Raw genomic sequence first — 20,735 nt, forward strand, 5'->3', positions numbered from 1 at the left:
GAAAAAAATGGAAAACTAAAAATCTCCAACGAGGCGTTCTGGGGCAGCGTAGACAGGTATTTTCTGTGTTAGAGTTTTACTCGCTACAGGGTGTACTTTGAGGGTTTGTGACTCTGCAGACAGTTTACATGCATAAAAAGCTACATAACACACAAGAGGCGCTTTCACACTGCGGTACTTTTCCCACAAAGGTTCATGTGAACTTAGTTCATGTGAACTCTTTTATCGCGTTCACACCAAAAAGAGCCGGTACTCAAATTAGTTCATGTGAACCTTTTTACCCCCTCTAAAGTCCCTGCTAGAGAGCAGGGACTTTCGAACGGCTCTTTTGTGAGAAAATAGCTACATTTCTGATTGGCTGGAAGGATTGCAAACCACGCCCTGTAAAACTCCCAAAAAGTTTTGTGAAGCCGCCATTTTATTATCCTCGCATTAGCAGCATTAGCATTAGCATTAGCCCAGCGCAGAAACGCAGAGAGACTAACTTATGGCAACACAAAATAAAACATGGGAGCGGTGGAGATGAGGAGGTGTCGGCGTTCTGGCGATTTACTCGGAAGGCTTCAGTAGAAGCTGCTGGGAGTCCCAGCAGCTTCTACTGAAGCCAGTCCCCAACTCCGGGGACTTCCGGCCGGGGACTTTGGGCGGCAGTATACGCCGTGAAGTGGTTTGCGGCCTGCCAGTAAACCCAAAGCAGAAGAAGAACAAGTGACGTCAGCGGCTTCATTTGCCTAATCCACCCCCACGGACTTTTTCCAGTGTGAACGCGATCTGTACTTAGTTCATGCGAACTAAAGAGTTCACATGAACTAAGTTCACATGAACCTTTGTGGGAAAAGTACCGCAGTGTGAAAGCGCCTAAGGGGACGGGTAATAGCCGGAAAAGCATGTCATGGGACCTTTAAGATAAGATAAAGCTTTATTGTCTCCCTTAGGACAAATTTGTCTTGGGCATCGAGATAATACACATAAAACATTCAGGTCAATCAGTCATAGATACAGAACAGAGATCACATATCACATGGCAAAGAAACAAACAAGAAACATACAGGTACAGAACTTTCCCTATTGCACATATCCCTATTGCACATATCCCTATTGCACATATCCCTATTGCACATATCCCTATTGCACATACATAATCAAATTGCACTTTCCCTATTGTATTTTTACATAAATCAAATATTGCACACTACAAATCCTCCTTTAGGTCATCCCTCTGCTAACACATTCGCACAGTGCCTCTAAAGGCTGTGGATGGTATTGCCTTGACCTGATAACTAGAGAAGTACATTGCCTTTAATAGCAAATGGCTGTTTAGCTCTCTTCTCCCCAGGGGCAAAGGGTAATAATGGTTTGATGTGGAAGATATTGCAGGCTGTGACCTCATTTGGATTCAGGATGTGTTTCACTGGACTGAGTGACGAGGGTTTGTACAGTGTGTGTGTGTGGTTGTGTGTGCGCGTGTTTCTGTCTTCTTGTGTCCTTCCTGACGACATGAGGTATCAGAATTTGAGGGCATCCATCAAACTATTAATTATCCACTCCATCCTCTCTCCAGGGCTGGAGGGACGTCTCATGGTCAACATACTTTCCCTGAGCCCCCCCCTCCCCCTTCCCTCAGTGTCTCTGGCCCTGATCCTTAATGCTACATCACCATCTGAGAGTAGTGCAGACGGAGGCGGAAGAGAAGAAGAAGAAACATCACCTCGACTGAGCTGTTTAAGCTAAAAGATGTGCAGTGTCTTACAATAGACAAAGCGCCACTCAGCTTTTCCTAGAGGGATTGGAAGCACTTTTCAGCACTCTGGAGAACCAAAAAAAACAAATCTACAAACACAAGGCAGCCCTTATCCTGAATTATTGATCGATATTGTTTAAGTTCTCTCCAGATAATTTAAAATCTACAATTTCTACACTATAAAAATGGGGCGTCACCCATCTGAAATGCATAACAATATAATTATATATGTTTTTTAATTAACTGAAGAGAAACTCAAAGCAATTGCAACATGGATGATTGATGAAATGCTCATCTAGCTAATCAACGGCGCATGGCGCTGATACTGCAGAGTTAACAGTTCTTTATCATGGTTTTACTGTTGACTGCTGTACTGTAAAGTCAAAGTGTAGATCTTATAGTTTCAGCCCCAGTTGGCAACAGTCTGACTCTGAGCCTCCTTGGCAGTCAACATTTTTAGAGCATTCAGCAAGATGCTTCATCTGGGTTTTTGAAAAAGTGAGAAACTGATCACGAGAAATGTTGATCACGGTTCAAAGTCAGAGCACACCGATTGACAGTTGGCCACACGGTGATAATGCGTCACATCCCATCTATTTCCCATGCAAACACATATTTGTATCACTTTCACGCAAGGGACAGCTTGACACATTTCACACATCAACACCTTCTGAGTCCCAGAGGAGGCAGCCCCTTTTCCACCATGGACCCATTTGTGTGACAACATCTGGGAACTTTTAAAGAGGAAGTTTGAACGATTAAGAAGCGCCACATTTCCACTGCAAGGCTCGCCCTGATTAAAGTTCAATGGAACCATTACTCTTTTGGATTTCGATCCTTTGGCGAAAGTTGTGGATAGTACGTGACACCTTGTTCTTTCTTTGGACCATGACATTCTGTACAGAGGTGCAATGTTTAAAAAGCCAAGCTAAGGTAAATAGTGGTCACAATTCTGTATGTGTTTATCGACAGACATTTCTTGTTTGGGGTTTTCCTTACAATTCTGCCACATTGATATGGTACTATCTGCAGTTGATACTAACATGTATTGAAGCACCTGGTTCCAAAGTGTGTTGGGTTGATTGGAGCTGACTCATGCAGTGGACATTGAGCATTAAGGTTTTCTCTATTTAGAAACTCTTACACTTTAGGACCTTCCAGAAAATCTGTATTTAGTGTGTGCACATTCACAGTTCATGTTCATTGTGAAAACGGCAGAGAGGTAGAGTGTAATGTGCAGACAGATGTAGGGCACAGTCTATCACCCACAACGGCCTTTGCCACCTTCCAGCAAGACTCGTCAACTGCTGTCTGAGCGGCCAGTTGGCTTAACACGGCCTGTCACTTCGGATCTGAGTAATCGGCGCAAGTCATCCACAGAGAATGAGAAAGAGTGGGGGCAGAGATGGAGAAAAGAGTGCAGCGCTTTTGGCCAAGAGACATAGCTGCTCAGATATAGACATTCTTCTTTCTTCCCTTTCCTGCAAACACAATTTTAGTCAACATTTTGTGGACATTGTGTGTGTGTGTGTGTTTTGTAACAGAAGGACAGTGTAGCTATTTGTGTCACAGAGTAACAGCTGGCACCTCTCTGTCTTACATCTCTTTCTATATCCCTTCTTAACTAATTGTCCTCAACCGTAGTTTGCTTTTTATTTGATAATAGCTCCAACACGAAGCATTATTTGTTGACGTTTGTCTGATAGAGTGTCTCCTATCAAGTTCTTACAAATGCGTCCCAATGGTAATTCTCGAATGAGATCCTGAGGTTGGGAGGGAAAAAGCTGATCCTGTAGATATAAGAGCCCAATATAGAAGCATTTATAAGTCCGACCTAGAGTCTTTCCATCCGGTACATATCATCTGCCACTGCCTATAGAATAAGAAAGTGTGTTTCTACGCAATGCTCGTGCTCCGCTGGGACTTATGTGGGTCATCGATGCCCTGCGGTGCGGCATGCCCAGTCCTGTAGTAGAGGTGTGCCGATGTCAGGTTGCATTTAGCAGGGCAGGATTATTAACCAGGGATGTGTCCTTGTTATAACAGAGAAAGGCCAGAAGAAAATAGTGATCTGTTAAATTGGGAGATGGATGGAGAGAGGTTGGCCTGGTACTGATCACCAGCAACAATGATGGATAACAGGGCAGCTGGAGGGAGCTTTATAGCCTGGTCTTGGAAACAAGAGCTCATAATACTGACTTAAAGCAAGAGTTGTTTCCTTTTATGTGAATCTGATTGACTTTTGCAAAGATTACACAATAAAAAGACACACTTGCTACAGCACTTGCTCTACGGTTATAAGATCGCATGTTTAAAGGCAACACAATGTATTTTTCTGGATTTTCTGCATTCGGATCGAACGCATCAATGGTATATTTCAGTAGTATAGTACCATGATTTTCACATAGGCCAGTATTCTCAGTTACAAGTTGCTTTACTGTTTGTTTTTAATATACATCGCAAGGACTCCCTGGATAGCTGTATTGTCACTGAGTGGATTATACTGTATAGTCAGATAAAGTGAATTGATTCATAATACACACCGTGGAAGTCAAGTGTATTCAAGCAAAGGATGTTTCCGTATTATAATATATACTTGTGTGAACAAACCTTTTACAGAGTTTAAAAGCTTTAATATCTTGGATTAAGTTGAGGTTTTATCTGAGAGTGACCGCAGCCTGATGTGTGTTGTAGCAGTAGGGGTGCGCACTGTGCACACATGGGTATTTAAGCCTAGTGTGGAGGGGAAACAGTCTTTTCCTGAGCTTGGAAGGAAAAAGGAAGGAAGCCATCTTCAGTAAGACACACACACACACACACACACACACACACACACACACACACACACACACACACACACACACACACACACACACACACACTGTACTCCTGCACGCACATACAGTATATCTAAGAATAGAACGACTTCTGCACACACCCACCTTGCAGGGCCGGTCTATTATTTTTAAAAGTCATGCTTCCCCCGTAGATTATGGGATGACCATGGTGACTAAGATCATCCCTGCTCAGAATATAGTAGTGTAGGTGGCCTATGGTTCATACATTTGTAATAAAGTAACTGTCTCTTATGATTTCCTTCCTTCTGCTGGAGGGTTACGGAGAGATCCTGCCTCACTCTGGCGCACCCCTGTAAACAGGATGCTCACGTGGGCGTCACACCCATCTCCCTGCTTCCTCCACTGTGCATTCCCATGGCCAGACTGAAGCGTTTTCCTCCATCCAGTCATCCCACGTCTGTTTGATACGGTTGTAAACGGCATCATCCGTATAGGAGAATCTTTCAAACTTCTTTTATCACAAGAGCATCCCACTTATCCTGTCTGTATTTTATATCGCTACAATATATCTTGCTGATATTGGTCCATCAACATTTCGGGGGGGGGGATGTTATATGGATGCACATATGGAGATGGTTAATCACTGTCACTGTGTTAGTGCGTGTGTGAATGTCATTGAGGGGAAGAGTGGGAAGGGGAGTAGTGTGGGTGTGCATATGCTAGTGTGGGAGAGCGCACGTTCCAACAAAGGGCCTAAAAATAGTAGGAATTTGCCCATGTGACATATTGAGGCTAAAAGCTCGTGAATAATTTGTATAATGAAACACATACCCCCTTCCAAAAATGATGGGCCTGCTGGTTACCTCTGCCAGCCAGTGAAGTTGTAAAGGGGTAACCAGTCTGCTCAGAGAAACCAGTCAGTTTGTCTGTCTGTTAGCAAGGTGGTACATGGTCTGATAATTCAAATGTAGGTTTAAATAAGATATAGTTATATGCAGTTCATGTACTCAATTCAAGAAAATATTAAATAGAAGTCTTATTATTCAAGTAAAGTTAGATTGCCTCGTAATAAAAACAATGTATTAATCATATATATTTATATATAGTCAGTCATGTTTTTTAGACACACGCCGGTAGAACTCTTTCTTTCAAAAATGATACCTAGCTTCCTCCTTAATCTTTGTTTTCTTATATTTCCCCTCCCCATGACCCCTCGTTAGGGACAGTTCAGCCCCCAGTTTAACTCACTTATCTAAACCACTGATTTGAAAGTGAAAATGAGAATGGACACCTCTTATATTTAGGGGGGAAGCTTGGACAAATTGGGAAGGAATCGAGTGGCAGGAATTTACTTTATCCTTTTGATTTCAAATGTATCATATTTCAAATAGATATTATTGTATTATATTCATATTTGGGTGAATTTTGCTTACAATATAATGCTAAATGGAATTTCAGCTGTGTTTTGCTCATTTATCTTTAAATACAGTATACAATACAAAGACATTGGAAAAAATACAGATGTCTTTCATATCCTCATCGCTCATTTAAACATATTTATCCATATTTTTCTGTAGATAAGGATTGCCAGCTTTGTTTTTACTGCTGTTAAGCCAAGGCAGACTGCCAGAGCACAGAGATAAATGATTAAAAACAGGTTATGCTACTTAAATTGTGATATACAGGTTATTATAGATAGCTTCACAGCTTTGTGCCAGGCAGAACTGCATTTACTATAATAGGGCCATATTTAAATTGTCACTGCCTTTTTAAATAGTTCTATAAAAAGTCCTTCACAAAGAAGACACATGTATTTTCCCCTAGAACCATCCACTTATGTTATAGCAGTTAAAGCACAAGTTTATTTGTACCTTTGTTCCTAACCAATGTTTCTGGCCAATCCACAGGGATTGTTAATGCTAGATTGCAGTATTATGTGACATGTGTGACTTTGTGTAATCTTCTGGCAGCGATGCATTCTCACACTTCTCCTCAGAAGATTAGTACTAGCCAGTAAGTAGTAAGGCGGCTGCACGTTGAACGTTTCTTCTGAGGCTTGTGCTCCTCTGCATGCTCTGTAGTTATGTATTACAGTCCTGCTATTTACGCATATCAATACAGCACACATCAAACATGACTCCTGATCAACATTGAACAACAGTGTTATCACACTCGGCATTCAATTAAAAGCAAATATCCTTTTGCAAGCTAGGCAAATGATTCTGCTGTGAACACAAGATTAGCTTGTAGCCAAGAGCAAAGGTCAGGACTCAGAAGCTGCGATGGATTTCAAGCTGTGTGCTGTATATGTTATTGAAAATCTTAAGAATAAAATATGTATGTTTTGCCTCAGATTTAGCCACATCAGCAAAGCAGAGCTCTGGTCAGGATGTTATTTAACTGCTGAGTGTGTTGGATGGGAGCAGCGTGAAGTAGCCCACTCTACTGCGCTAGCCTTCACCGCCGGCATGTGGAAGACCTAAATGATTGAAAAGCCAAGAGAGATTGTGTCGGTTCACACTTGCTGTGCCCTTCTTACTCTTTCTTCCTCCCTCTTATTCACCTCCACAACCCCCTTGCGTCAGTTCAGTTCATGTGTTAGGTGATGTGAAACGTGTGAAAGAGTCAGTGCAGGATGGATGCAGCCACTTTACAAAAGGCAACAGTATGTAAGACATTTTCTATGCCATCTGTCATCGGCTGATCAGCTGTTGCTTGTAGTCCCAAAAACAAAGAAAAAGACCAGGGGAGACCGAGCGTTCTCATCGGTAGCCCCCAGGCTCTGGAACGACCTGCCCCCTCATGTTGAATTGTCGCCCACTCTTGAAGCTTTTAAGTCACGCCTAAAAACCCACCTCTTTTCCCTCGCTTACCAGTCAGTCTGAGCTATGTCATACCTATTTGTATGCTTTTACTGTCTGTCCATAGCCTTTATGTGCCTTGTATTTTTTTTAAAAAAAAAAAAAAAAAAAAAAGCACAAATAAGAATAATTCTTATTTGTGCTTTTTTATCTTTTCTTATGTGTGCCTTTTATCTATTCGTGTAATATTTGTATTATAATGTTACGTTCATTGTGAAGCACTTTGGCAAACCCTCTGTTTTTAAACTGTGCTATATAAATAAAGTGGATTGGATTGGATCTCTCGCTTGGAAAAGATAACTTGGTAAACCACGGCATGAATCTCTTGGCTGAATTGGGCATCACATTGAGGTGAAAGATGCTGCGGGCAGACGAACACAAAACATTTGATAGAATTGAGAAACCGAAAATCAGGCAGCCGGATAGAGAAATAAATGGCGGGGGGAGGACTGCCCATAACAGCCCAGGGACGTTTTTTGCGGAGGTGGAGGTAGACAGAAAGCAGGTGGATGTTTGGACAGAACGATAACACAGCCAAGCTGACATAACGCCTGATAAGCAGCCTGACTGTCAGGTTTGGCCGGCTGGTGGTGAAGCGAGAGAACAGGTTAGGAAGAAGGCCGACAGATGGGTAAAACTGAATAAAGGAAGCTCAGTAATTGTAAAAGAATAATTTAAAGAGGGGCACCTGCTGCTGTGGAATTTAAGTATATTAATGTAGAGCTACGCTGAATTCAAATCGAGAATATTTCAGTCCAAATGCAAAGTAGGACATTTGGAGCAATTGCGCCGAATGTCTTTAGATCTTATGTCAACCCAGCATTGTTTGTCATTTGGTTTCTTTATTTAGGGGCTAGCTACCGCATTATTTGTATTGTGCCTTGTAATATAAAACCAATACAACAACTATTAGATTGATTGGAAACTGTGTATAGCTCAAAAGTGTAATTTGTCCAATGCAGTACCTTTAAAACAGATTACATTCCTATACTTTATGTTGAGTAATATTACCCAAATGTTAGCATGATAAACATTATACCTGCTAAACATCGGCAGGTCATTGTTTTTTTACCCTGCTGATATTATCATTAAGCTCCAAGCGCCATTGTGTCCAAGTCTCAGCCTGGCCTGGCAAAAGAAGCAGTATACTTTTATTAACTAGTACGCTCATTATTTACCTTGAACAATAAAAAAAACAATGTACTGACACATGTTAGTCTACAGTGCTAACTCTTATACATTTTTCTTTGTTCTAGGGAAGCCCTCAAGCATTGAGAACTCGGAGCGTGTGCAGCTGTCGGGGACATACAACGTTCGGAAAGGGAAGCTCCAGCTGCCGGTCAACCGCTGGACCAGACGGCAGGTCATCCTCTGTGGCACCTGCCTCATCGTGTCCTCCGTCAAGGAGAGCCAGACGGGGAAGATGCACATCCTGCCGCTCATTGGAGGAAAAGTATGTCTTCATCACACCACAACGGTGCACAACTGGCATCACATAGTGTTTCTTTGTCCCCATGGTTTTTTACAATGATGTCATGTAATCATGTTTTGGATCATAAACTCATAATGTCATATCATAAGATAGTGACCTGATTAAATACCAACTTGTTGTCCTTGACATACATTAATGCTCCAAAGAGTTTCTACAAAGTCAAAATGTTTCAGTATTTTACAAGCATGTGTGTGTGTAATTCTAATCTGGAGTCATAATGCCATAATGTGCAGTGTAATGGATCACTATGGCATTCAAGTATCCTTATTTCTCTCTACCATTTGGAAGTTCCTCCCTAAAAAAATACCTTATCTGTTTAAAGCTTTATGGATCTGTTTATCTCCAAGGCCACACAATTAGGCCCGCCTTACACAAAGGACACTCTGCCACACCCAGTTTTTAAACATTTCACACACCGCACGTAACCGCTAATCTAGTATTCGCCCATTTACCTGCCGCTGCATGTGTGGTGAGATAGTTTGTATGTGTGCCAGTATTCAAACACAGTAACTAGTGATCCATTCATTCACAGAATCCATGTGCTTGAGTGAGACTCTGCGTGTCTAAAAACAATTTCACACAGATTTATTCGTGCTTATATCACGCACATACTCTATATATAAAATGATCACCCATGCCTTATGCATTATATTGTCATGTGTGCTTCTGCTTGACTGCATGTTTACCCTGCAGCCATTAAGCATCTTATTTCCTCCAACAGAAGCTGTTTTCAAATAAGAATTAATCTATTAAGGCATCCATGCGTCAGCATTTCCTCTCTGATTTATTTGACTGTGTGACTCTAAACTTAATCGCATCGTTCTGTATTCATATGGGGTCAGAGATGTCAGATTTCAGACTCTAATGTCACTCCTGTGTGTGTTCTGTGGACAGGTGGAGGAGGTGAAGAAGCACAATCACTGTTTGGCCTTCAGCTCGGCAGGGCCTCAGAGTCAAACCTACTACGTCAGCTTTGACAGCTTCACGGAGCACCTGCGCTGGCACAGACACGCTGCCAAGGTACTAGCACTTCGAGATTTGAGACTTGGCAGATGAGAAGCGCTATATAAATTAAATGTATTATTATTATTACTGTGTGAGGATGTGCATGAGAGTTATAAGGGGGAAAAAAAGGAAAATATCAGCATATGCTCTCAGGCTCTACTTACGGGTCAGCTGCATTGTATATCAGAACATGCGTGACTGCAAGTGCAAAAGTATGAAAATATGGCACCCACCACAATTTCACTGCCTGTATGAGCTGAGTGAGATTCAAAGAGCTGCACATTTCTGTCCGATCGGTGGTAAAAGCAAGTGTCTCTAAGTGCACTCACACATGGCTCTCTTCTTTCTTTTATTTGAACTCAAGTAGGCCACAACCTAAAAAGCTCTTCTCTAAATATGAACAGGGACATGCGTGTCACCAGCACCCAGCGGGCCATTCAGAATAGAGGCTGGATAGAATTAGCACGTGCCTCAGTGACAACTGCTGAGCCTCCAGCGAACTCCTTTCTGAAAAGCTCAAATTCACAGGGTGTAGATTTTCTCTTTTAAGATCAGGTGGTGCCTTCATTTCCTTTTTGATTAGCTTGTGTTATCCCAAAGATTTGACTAACAAATCGTAGGCTAACTGCTCTACACACCTGCAGTTAACTAGATTACAGGATGGTGTAATGTATGATGTCAGGTCACTAACCTGTCAGACTTTCCCTCTACTTCTTCTGAATCCCTAATCCTAAGAAGATTGGCCATTGAATGACATTTGCCCACTTAGCAGCAGCCCACACACATACACAGTAAACCAGTTTACTTGTGGTCGTGATAATCCTGTTTAACTGCACATTTCTCATTCACTCTGTTACCTCTCGCTTCCCCCCCGCCCATATAGATGGTGTCCCAGAGGATTAACTCCGTAGATCTGTCCTGCTGCAGCCTGGAGCAGCTTCCTCCCAACCTCTTCTACAGCCACGACCTCACCCACCTCAACCTCAAACACAACTTCCTGCCGGCAGACCAGCGGCTGCAGCAGCTGCAGAGGTACAATGCCATCATAAAAGTACAGTAAACACACCTGTGGGTAAACTAAAGAGGGAGCAGTAGCAGGAAGAGGTGGAAGATAAGAGAGGAGAGGACAGCGTTTAGGGTTGTTTGGAGGGGCTGGTGTTGGCAAGATGAGACATGAGAAGTTTTATCAAATCTTTGCATCATTTGTCAACAACAGACTGAAAACAATGAGTTCTCATTGGACACAACAGGTCATGGCTGGCTGGTTTGGCCGTCTTTATACTTTAACCTAAGTATTCTCGGACTCGGGCCATTGGCACGCGGTGACCAGAAAAGGCTAGCCAGGGCTGTGCTTGACCAGGCAAGGCCAAACGAGCCCAGAGGCTAGATGACTCCGCAGGGAGGCTTTTAATGTGTGTGGTCTCCCTCACTCTCTCTCTCTCTCTCTGTGGGCACCATCTGCTGCATGCTTATCATGGTTCCAGATTAAGTGTGTGTGTGTGTGTGTGTGTGTGTGTGTGTGTGTGTGTGTGTGTGTGTGTGTGTGTGTGTGTGTGTGTGTGTGTGTGTGTGTGTGTGTGTGTGTGTGTGTGTGTGTGTGTGTGTGTGTGTGTGTGTGTGTGTGTGTGTGTGTGTGTGTGTGTGTGTGTGTGTGTGTGTGTGTGTGTGTGTGTGTGTGTGTGTGTGTGTGTGTGTGTGTGTGTGTGTGTGTGTGTGTGTGTGTGTGTGTGTGTGTGTGTGTGTGTGTGTGTGTGTGTGTGTGTGTGTGTGAGCAATGTTTGCAGAATGGAGTGTCTGTATATGTGAGAGGGAGAGAGAGTCGCTTGCTTGTATGCAACAGAAAGTGGCTGCAGGCTACAGATTTGGGGTCAGTGCATACAAAGTCCTGATACAGTATGGCGTTTGGTTCTTACTTAAGATGACTGCACTGAATGGAATTTGTGTCTGTGTGTATGGCTTCGTGCATTATCTGGCTTACTTGTCTGCCTTTCTGAGAGTATTGAGTATTTATCCTTTTCTAAATGATAAAGACTGGTATTAAAAAGATGATGATGCAAAGGAAAAATCTGCTTTTTAAAATCGGGGTAAGTGAAGCACAGCTCCCCTGATGGTCAATGGAGATAACAACCATTTATCTTTGCCAAACCTAAGTAGGCTCATCCGTATTTGACCCAGCATGACAGAAAAGGAGGTCAGTAATGAGAAAGAGATGAATAGTAAGCTAAAAATAGAGGCGTTTTGACAAAAACATGTAGCAGAGTTATTTAAGTACTTGCTTTGCCCCTGAGAGATTTAAGTCAAAAGAGCTGGAGTCAGGAACAATAATGCTCTGTGTTTTGGTGTGGACGTTATGTGAGAGCCTGTTTTTGTTGCAGTATAAACACTGGCTTTCTCTGACATCTAACATGGGGTCATAGTGCTTTGTATTTTTCCAAGAGGAATGGAATGTGTGAACCTGCCGCATGCCTCTCCCTCTCCCTTTCTCTCTGGCCAAATACTAGCTGGTGGGTGATTTGCCAATCAGACATAATCAGTAGTCTGGGATATGAACTCTCCCCTCTGGCATGGGACTGCCTCCACACCCTGCGTCCCCCTGTCAGACAGAGGTCACCACTCACCGAGGGGATATATGTGACATTCCATGCATGTGATTGCATTTTTTTTGCCTGTTTCTTTACATATGTATGATATTTTAGCAATTCATGAAGGACATAACAGTAAATGGGAGAAGGCAAAAGAGACGGAGGAAAGTCGGCCAGAAAAGAGGCAGAAAGATAATATATGTATAGGAGTATTCGAGGCCAAGTAAAAGGAGTTATTGTATTATTTCGGCTACTAAGGTGAAGGAGAAGTATATTGTTTACATTAATAAGTTGATTTATGGTGTACGGTTAGTTTGCTTGTTGGGATACTCAGCTAACACAGAGCAACATTAGCATTCATTTAGCGTGTGTTTCTGCTCACCGAATTAATATAAATCCAATATCCACTTTCCCTTTTTCCCATTATGTTTTTTTCGCCAGCTCCTGAGAAATATATATTTTTTCTTTCATGGTTGCAGCAGTTATAAATGAGGTTGATGATAGTAGAGTTGTGACTGGAATACTAAAGGAGGCTGAAGGTCTCTGCACAGCTCACAAATATTTGTTGGTAAATGTGCATTTATAGATTTGTGTTTGTCGCAACATTGGGATGTTATGTGATAAAGTTGTATTTGCCCAAAGAACGGATACAAATGCACACCGCATTAGCATTAGCCTTTTATTTGGTTCTGTCCACCTGATGAATGCAACTCCAATATCCACTCCTTTCAGCTCTGTAACCTCAACAACAAATATACCGATGGTTACAAGCTAGTAGCTAACTTTGTCTTTAAGCTATTTGATACCGTGAGCTAGTGTATGGAATGTTTTTGTCTGATAGAAAGAAAAACATCCAGATATTAAGTTAGTAATAATCGAATATGAGAGATGTGAATCCAAAACAATAAGCTAAAATATGCTAAAAGGCCTGCCAGAGCCAAAGCGTAACTCCATATTTTGACATCATTTTCATTTGGACGTAACTACAAGCACAACCTATAGTCAAATGATCCAATAATCAGATACAAAATAACTAATGCCGCTTTAAATTGTGACTCCTCCTTTCCTAACTCCAGGAGAGGAGTTAGGAAAACTCAACAACAACAACAGCATGATAGGACAGAATGACAGAACATGACACAGACAGGCAAAGTCGGAGGATGGGGTATGAGCATTACTCAGCAGATTGCAGAGGTTGATTTAATGGTGGAATGACATTTTCCCACACACACCCCCCACCCACTGCCCGTAGGAGTCACCCTCAGCTGGAATTACTTGGCCACCCTAATCAATAGCCCTGACGTCTCGGTTGCCTTTTTCTCCATCACCATGATTTAGTGTGTGTGTGTGTGTGTGTGTGTGTGTGTGTGTGTGGTGTGTGTGTGTGTGTGTGTGTGTGTGTGTGTGTGTGTGTGTGTGTGTGTGTGTGTGTGTGTGTGTGTGTGGTGTGTGTGTGTGTGTGTGTGTGTGTGTGTGTGTGTGTGTGTGTGTGTGTGTGTGTGTGTGTGTGTGTTGTGTGTGTGTGTGTGTGTGTGTGTGTGTGTGTGTGTGTGTGTGTGTGTGTGTGTGTGTGTGTGTGTGTGTGTGTGTGTGTGTGTGTGTGTGTGTGTGTGTGTGTGTGTGTGTGTGTGTGTGTGTGTGTGTGTGTGTGTGTGTGTGTGTGTGTGTGTGTACAAAAGGAGGTAAATCAAGTAGTGTCAGTTGATGCAGCTGCTCCTGCCCGCGGTGCTTTTATGGCACGCTGCCCATCTCCTGCTCGCCATAGCTGCTCTCGCTGTGCAAATGATAGGTGATAACAGGTCCCATGTGTGTGTCTGTATGTGTGTAGATGGATAAATAAAGACACAGAGTCATTTCCCCTGCTTTGCCTTGTTGTCTTGCTCCCTCCCTCTCTAAGGGGCTTACCCCTCTGTAGGTCGCTGCTGTGCCATAGGACACCATGCCATATAGCACACCATGCCAAATAGCACTGGTCACTAGTGTTTGAATGAACAACAGAGACGTCAACGCTGTGCTTGTTTCCTAAACAATTCAAATGTGAGGGGTTTAGATTGAGTTCGATCCAACTGTGTGTTTTTCAATGAAACAAATCTTGGGTAAGTTATACTTTGCTACGTTGCCAATGAATATATTCATGAATATATTTATGAATATCTTCCACTCTGTTGCAATATTCATGTTGACAAGATGCAACTGCAGCTCCAATCAATTGCTCGCCTTCTCTCAGCTCCTCTTTACCTCTCCTAGGGCTGCTCAATTAATCGTATTTTAATCGCAATTACGATTTTGGCTTGCAACGATTATGAAAACAACATAATCGAAATAAAACGATTTTTTTTTTCTTTATTTGTATCTGTTTTTTGTTTTTTGTTTTTATTGGTTTTTCAGTTGAATTATACTTAAAGTTCAGGGTAATCAACTGTTAAAAACATACTGTTTGCATTTTTTGTTCAATAAATAGATGTTTTCAAAGTAAATGGATAATCGTTTTTAATAATCGTGATATCAATTATTGACCCAAATAATCAAGATTATGATTTTTGCCATATCGAGCAGCCCTAACCTCTTCATTTCATTTACACTTTTATCCTCTATTTGCAGATTTTCTCGTCTGCGGAGCCTCAACCTGTCCAACAACCACATCGGTCAATTCCCCCCGGCCATCTGTGACATCCCCACGCTGATGGAGGTCAACCTCAGCTGTAATTACTTGACCTGTGTCCCAGGCTCTGTGGGGGCCATGACCAAGTGAGTAACCGAAGGAAGTTATTGAGGATACAGACCTGATGTTTGACTATGGTGAAAACCAACAGTGTATATGTTGCAAGATCGAAATCTTTGCCAAACTCAGAGTCTGAATAAACCTATTATCTAAATGTCAGACATATTGTAGCCTGCTTTTCCTCCTTTATTGTTTTTTCTAAAATGTATTTTGTGTCTGGTGTTTACCTTACATTTCTCTGCAATTGACTTGTAATGTTTGGAGTTATTTCACTGTTTCTCTTATTGTTTTGGGATACTGCTGAGTTGGGGCCTGTGCTTGCTTGCATTGATGCCATCTCATGTGGTGGGAAGTCAGTGAACCCTTTCACAAACCAACCTCATAGCCAAATGTGGGAGTTACCTAGCAACAAGTACATGGCATAACAACCACCATGGTGTACTTTGCTGGTTTCAACATGTGAGAAAACAACGACTCGACTTGCTTGTGGCTTTTTGCCTTTCATAGCCTGTCCAGCGTTGGTTTATGCAAGTCAATTTACTCCATCCTTTATTGTTAGTCAGCTGTTTTAAAGCTGTTACCAGTGTTTTCTACAAGTTTGTTTAGTTTCTTGTTGGGCAAACCTGTTGTATGAAAATCCAGTTTTTACCATCTCCTTTTTTCTTTTGGCCTCAACTTTTTATGGAAATGTGTGCTGCATTTCTTGAGAACTTTACTGTCAGTAAAGTAGTGATCCCTCATTGATCCTAATTCAGTGATCCCTCATTGAGGGATCACTGAATTAGATTGAAATGAATGATGTCAATTGGTTCTGGTGTTATAATAGGTTTACTGGGTGACATTGGTACTCTATCCTTCAAAGTAATCACAGATTTATATCTAGGTAAAACTTTTAAAGAGAATTTAACAAATCAGATTTTACTGGCAGGAAAGCAGTTTGTTCTCATGCAATTCTCAGATCATTTGAAGTGTTGGTAGAGATCCAGTATGAGCTCCCCTGCCTGTGGAAATCAGTTGACTCACTCTTTAAAGGATTGTCAGAATTTTTTTTAAATATATACAAAAATATTAATAATGCATTATATTGAATTGGGCCTTTAATCCTACTCAATGTCTTACATTGCGTAAAATATGTAATAAAACAGAAAGTCAAACACAAGCTCCAGTAATAAAAAAAACAATAAAATTAACAATAACAAATGAAATAGGCCACAGAGCACTCGTTAAAAATACATCAACAAAATCAAAACTAACACATATAAAAGGCGGTAGAACTAATGGACATGACAATTAATGCATTTCTAGGGCGAATTTACACCACCATGACATAAGCAAATACGTAAATGGAGGGAGATATTTGGTCAGTACTGGCTCATGGGAAGTGCCTGTGCTTTTGAGTCAAACCTCATTGTAAACTTATAAAACAGGTATGTGGGTAGAAGCTGGGTTAGATGACAAGTTAATCTGCAGGAATTATCTGGTATGCCTGTTCATTCCTGTAGTGGCTGGTAGGGCATTTAACCCGCTACTATCATCTGCTGGACATGAGGTGTATTGAATGCTGAAATTGTAGCACAAGTTCTATCTAACAAAGCGTCATTGATCCTAAGCTAAATAAAAACAAATCTTTATTGAATTGCCATCTTGCCAATCGCCTCTTTCATGATGTGGTCAAACGTCTGATTTGTTATTCCTCTCTCAGTTTGCAGACTTTCCTTTTGGACGGCAACAGTCTAGATGAGCTTCCCAAAGAGCTGGGTTCCCTCCAGAGGCTGAGTTACTTAGGCCTCTCCTTCAACCAGTTCAAGCATGTGCCGCAGGTGCTGGAGCAGTTAACCTCCATGGAGAAGCTGTGCATGGCTGGAAACAACCTAGAAACACTCACACTGCAGAATTTCAGACTTCTACGAGTCAAACACATCGATCTAAGGTACGGCAATTTAGGCATATTACAAATATTCAGAAAAAAAGAAGAGAAATCATGATCGCTTATGTTTGGGATTTTATGAATGATCTACTAGAGAACTATGTCATTAACATAATGACATAGGTGGTGGCGAAGTCGATAGGGGCTTGGCAACTGGAAGGTCACCAGTTCAAGTCCCGGCAAGACCAAGTGCTACCGAGGTGTCCCTGAGCAAGGCACTACACTGCTCCCTGGGCGCCGTTCAAAATGGCAGCACACTGCTCCTAACACAGGATGGGTCAAATGCAGAGAAACAATTTCCCCACGGGGATTAATAAAGTATTAATAAAGTATATCAAAGTGTCCCTTAAAGTCCTCTGTAATGGTTTTTCCAGAACTCAAGGAAATCTGTTATCCCATAATTGATAGAAAGAATAACATCAAGAGGAAGCCAAAACACAAGCAGACAGCCAGACAGCACGGAATCAGGAAATCATTTGCCTTCAGTGGCTCCATCAGGTGTCTCCTCTTTGTTAGTAAACGCATAGAGCTGGAGTGACTTGCACTATTCTTCAGTTAATACTTCACCCCTTCTCACTTTGCTTAGACGAGGTCAGTAAATACGTTTTCCAGCATTCCTGTTTGAGCAAAGATCACCTGATGAGATTGATGTGGGCTGCAGCTGTTTGTTTCTGTTGACATATTGCCTGTTAACGCGTCCAGACAAGCTGAAATGATTAGTCAATTAAACACAGGGAAAGCATAACCATACCATTTAAAATAAATAAATTTAAAAAAAACACTCAATATTTTTTTTTTAAAGTAACTCAATATTATGAAAAATAGTTTCTTCTCATATTAACAAAGTTCATTTTTACCAGTTGTTTAACTTCTGTTTTGGCTGTTTTTATTTCCAGACAGATTGTTTTCTTATTTAAGTTTAAAAACCAAAGCATTTTCCCATCAGAGGTTATTGCCTGTTAATCAAGACAACCAATGCAATTATGTGAGGGCTGATGCTTTAGCCTGAATATATAATCCATATTCTGGTTATTGTTTAAGAGTCGGAGTGATATCAGTTTTTGCCATAAATGATGACAACTGAATACGAAACCAACTCAAATAGCTGCTGCACTATATATCAGCCATCTCCTGAGGCATGTTCCCTGCCTTGCAAGAAAGGCCACAGCCTGTGCGGTTCAACCTGATCCAATTGGAGCTGAACCTCCTCCCCGCTTCCTCTGTCAGGTTGAATAAGATCTCCAGCATGGTGCCGGATGAGCCTGACCTGCTGAGACACGTGACTCAGCTGGACGTGAGGGACAACCGGCTGACGGAGCTGGACGCCTCAGTCTTCCCCCGGCTGGAGGTGCTTCACTGCGAGAGGAATCGCATCAGCTGCCTCAAGACCAAGAGTTGCTTGCTCAAAGGCATCTACGCCTCCAACAACGGTGGGTTTGGCACGCAGGATTTGTACGTGTGGATACAAATACTACACTCCTCACCGCCATCTCTAAACTGAAATCCAAATAACTTCTATCCCACCTCACAGATGTCACCTTGTCCTTCTATATAACTTTGTTTCACCCAATGTCCTTTTGTGCAATTAAGTCAGTGCTGCAGTTTCATTGTCTTTCTCCGTCATCCATCTCTAACTTGTTATTAAAGAACCCCCCCACCCCCTCCTAAACGCTTCCCTCCATTTTCCATCTACCTGCTTTTGTAATAGGCCGCGTCTGTCCTTGCTGTAGGTTAATGTGTTTGGATTTCTCCCTACAGAGCTACGGCAACTGGATGTGAGTCCTGTGCCCTCCAATCTTAGTTACATGGACATCTCGAGGTAAGAGAAATCACACAAGTACACACACACTGACACACAAGGACAGCTATAATTGGGAAAGTATTTTAGAAAAATGCTGCTCATTTATAGTATGTCCTCTCTGCCCTAAAATACTCAGGATAGCATCAACAGTTCAGTGAAAATGGGAGAACTAGCTTTTAAGGTTTTGTAACTACCAAATAACTTGCTAAATAGATCTTTGAAAGTGTGGTCGAATGTTGACGTTAGAGGGCTGTCACTCTTTAACCGTTTCAGCCCTGACCTTTCACATGACCTCTAATTGTTATGTTAGTGATAGGCCCCTTTACATAGCGTCCTTGTGGTCAATAAGAAAGTAAACGAAGAGAACTCTGCTTTTTAACTTCAATTATTTTCTTTCCTACTACTTTAAGGACCTCTTAAGAGTTGAACATGTTTTATGTGTCTGGAACACAACACAGCTGAGACTTAATATGGAGACAAAAAAAGCAATCTTTCAATCAGAGCTAAAGTTGCTTCCTTTGTTCGATTTTAGAGCAGTACTGTTGGGAATTCAAGCACATGCAATATCCTGGTACATTATGTAAGCCATCTCGCTTTACAAACCGAGCGTAATTCATCATCATCATCATCATCATCACCCCCTCTTCTCATGTAGGAACCATATGGAGTCTTTGCCTGAATGGCTCTGTGAAGCGAAGAAACTGGAAGTTCTGGACTTGAGCCACAACCTCATCACTGAGCTCCCGGCACGGTGAGTCTCTCCCTCTCAGAACATGAGTCTGTAAATGGAGTACTGTGCTGCATTATTCTTCATGCCCTTTGTCGGACAGTCATCTATTCCCCATAGGCCCTCATAAATCACAGAGATAGCCTGTGACCTCCATCCATCCTCTTCCTTCCTCTTGATACTGCCTTTAGAAGGTCAGATTCAGCTCACCTCCTCTCTCTGTATCATATTGGTTTTGTCAACCTTCTTCCGTCTGATTCTCTCTTTTCATTTTCCTCTGTCTCTCATCCCCGGGTACCCTCATGTCTGCAGATTTATTTTTTACCCAATAGGCGTTAGAATGATGAATTTTAGCTGCAGGCTCCACTAGAGGCGCTGCTATCTTTCTGTTTTCATATCCTTTCCCCGCCCCCGTTGTCACCCTGCACATTTCATCATTTCCATGACTGTTTCAGCCTAAATTCAACTCATGTCATGCCATTTGTGTGGAAGAATCACGTGTTTCTCCCTGACAACAACGTCACCATCTATCTGTCATTTATACATCTATCTATATGTTCATAACCCTGTATTTGTTTATCATTAATGTTCTAGTACTGACCCAACCATCTGTATATTCTTCCTGCGGCAGGTTGTTATGCAGCAACAGTCTAAGAAAGCTGAGTGCAGGACATAACCAGTTGCAGAAGCTGCCTGAAAGAGTGGAGCGCCCTCTGCTGGAGGTTTTGGACGTACAGCACAATCAACTGGTGGAGCTGCCCTGCAACCTGTTCCTCAAATCTGACAGGTAGCATTAATCATCCGCTGAAGTGATTTGTCTTGATCAACTAATGCACCCGACGCAAGAAGATTAAGTGTAGCAAGAGATTAAGACGAAGGACAGAAATTATGAATAGGATTTTAATCAAGGGCTAGATAGATATCCAAGGGCAACGATGACAGGCCTATAAAAAACAACCGAGCAAGGCAAGGATGAGAGAGGGGGAGGTTTTAATGGGAGGTCATAGAAGTAGGATTCCATGTAGAAGTTTGAAATTAAAGTGACTCAACTTTTTTACTCTACTCTTATTATTACTTTC

At 42.0% G+C, this 20,735-nt stretch overlaps 1 protein-coding gene across 1 annotated transcript in view; it reads left to right on the forward strand.

The window, feature by feature from the left end:
* phlpp1 (PH domain and leucine rich repeat protein phosphatase 1) overlaps positions 1–20,735 on the forward strand; it is a 44,157-nt gene that overhangs the window by 17,877 nt on the left and 5,545 nt on the right. The window contains exons 2-10 of the mRNA XM_034234538.1: positions 8,657–8,853; positions 9,787–9,912; positions 10,781–10,929; positions 15,081–15,227; positions 16,904–17,131; positions 18,356–18,558; positions 18,887–18,947; positions 19,585–19,680; positions 20,288–20,443. Of these exons, the coding sequence (XP_034090429.1) occupies positions 8,657–8,853; positions 9,787–9,912; positions 10,781–10,929; positions 15,081–15,227; positions 16,904–17,131; positions 18,356–18,558; positions 18,887–18,947; positions 19,585–19,680; positions 20,288–20,443 (1,363 nt within the window). The remainder of the gene's footprint in view (positions 1–8,656; positions 8,854–9,786; positions 9,913–10,780; positions 10,930–15,080; positions 15,228–16,903; positions 17,132–18,355; positions 18,559–18,886; positions 18,948–19,584; positions 19,681–20,287; positions 20,444–20,735) is intronic.

This window comes from Gymnodraco acuticeps, unplaced genomic scaffold, assembly GCF_902827175.1.
Source record: "Gymnodraco acuticeps unplaced genomic scaffold, fGymAcu1.1, whole genome shotgun sequence".
NCBI classification, from domain to species: domain Eukaryota; kingdom Metazoa; phylum Chordata; class Actinopteri; order Perciformes; family Bathydraconidae; genus Gymnodraco; species Gymnodraco acuticeps.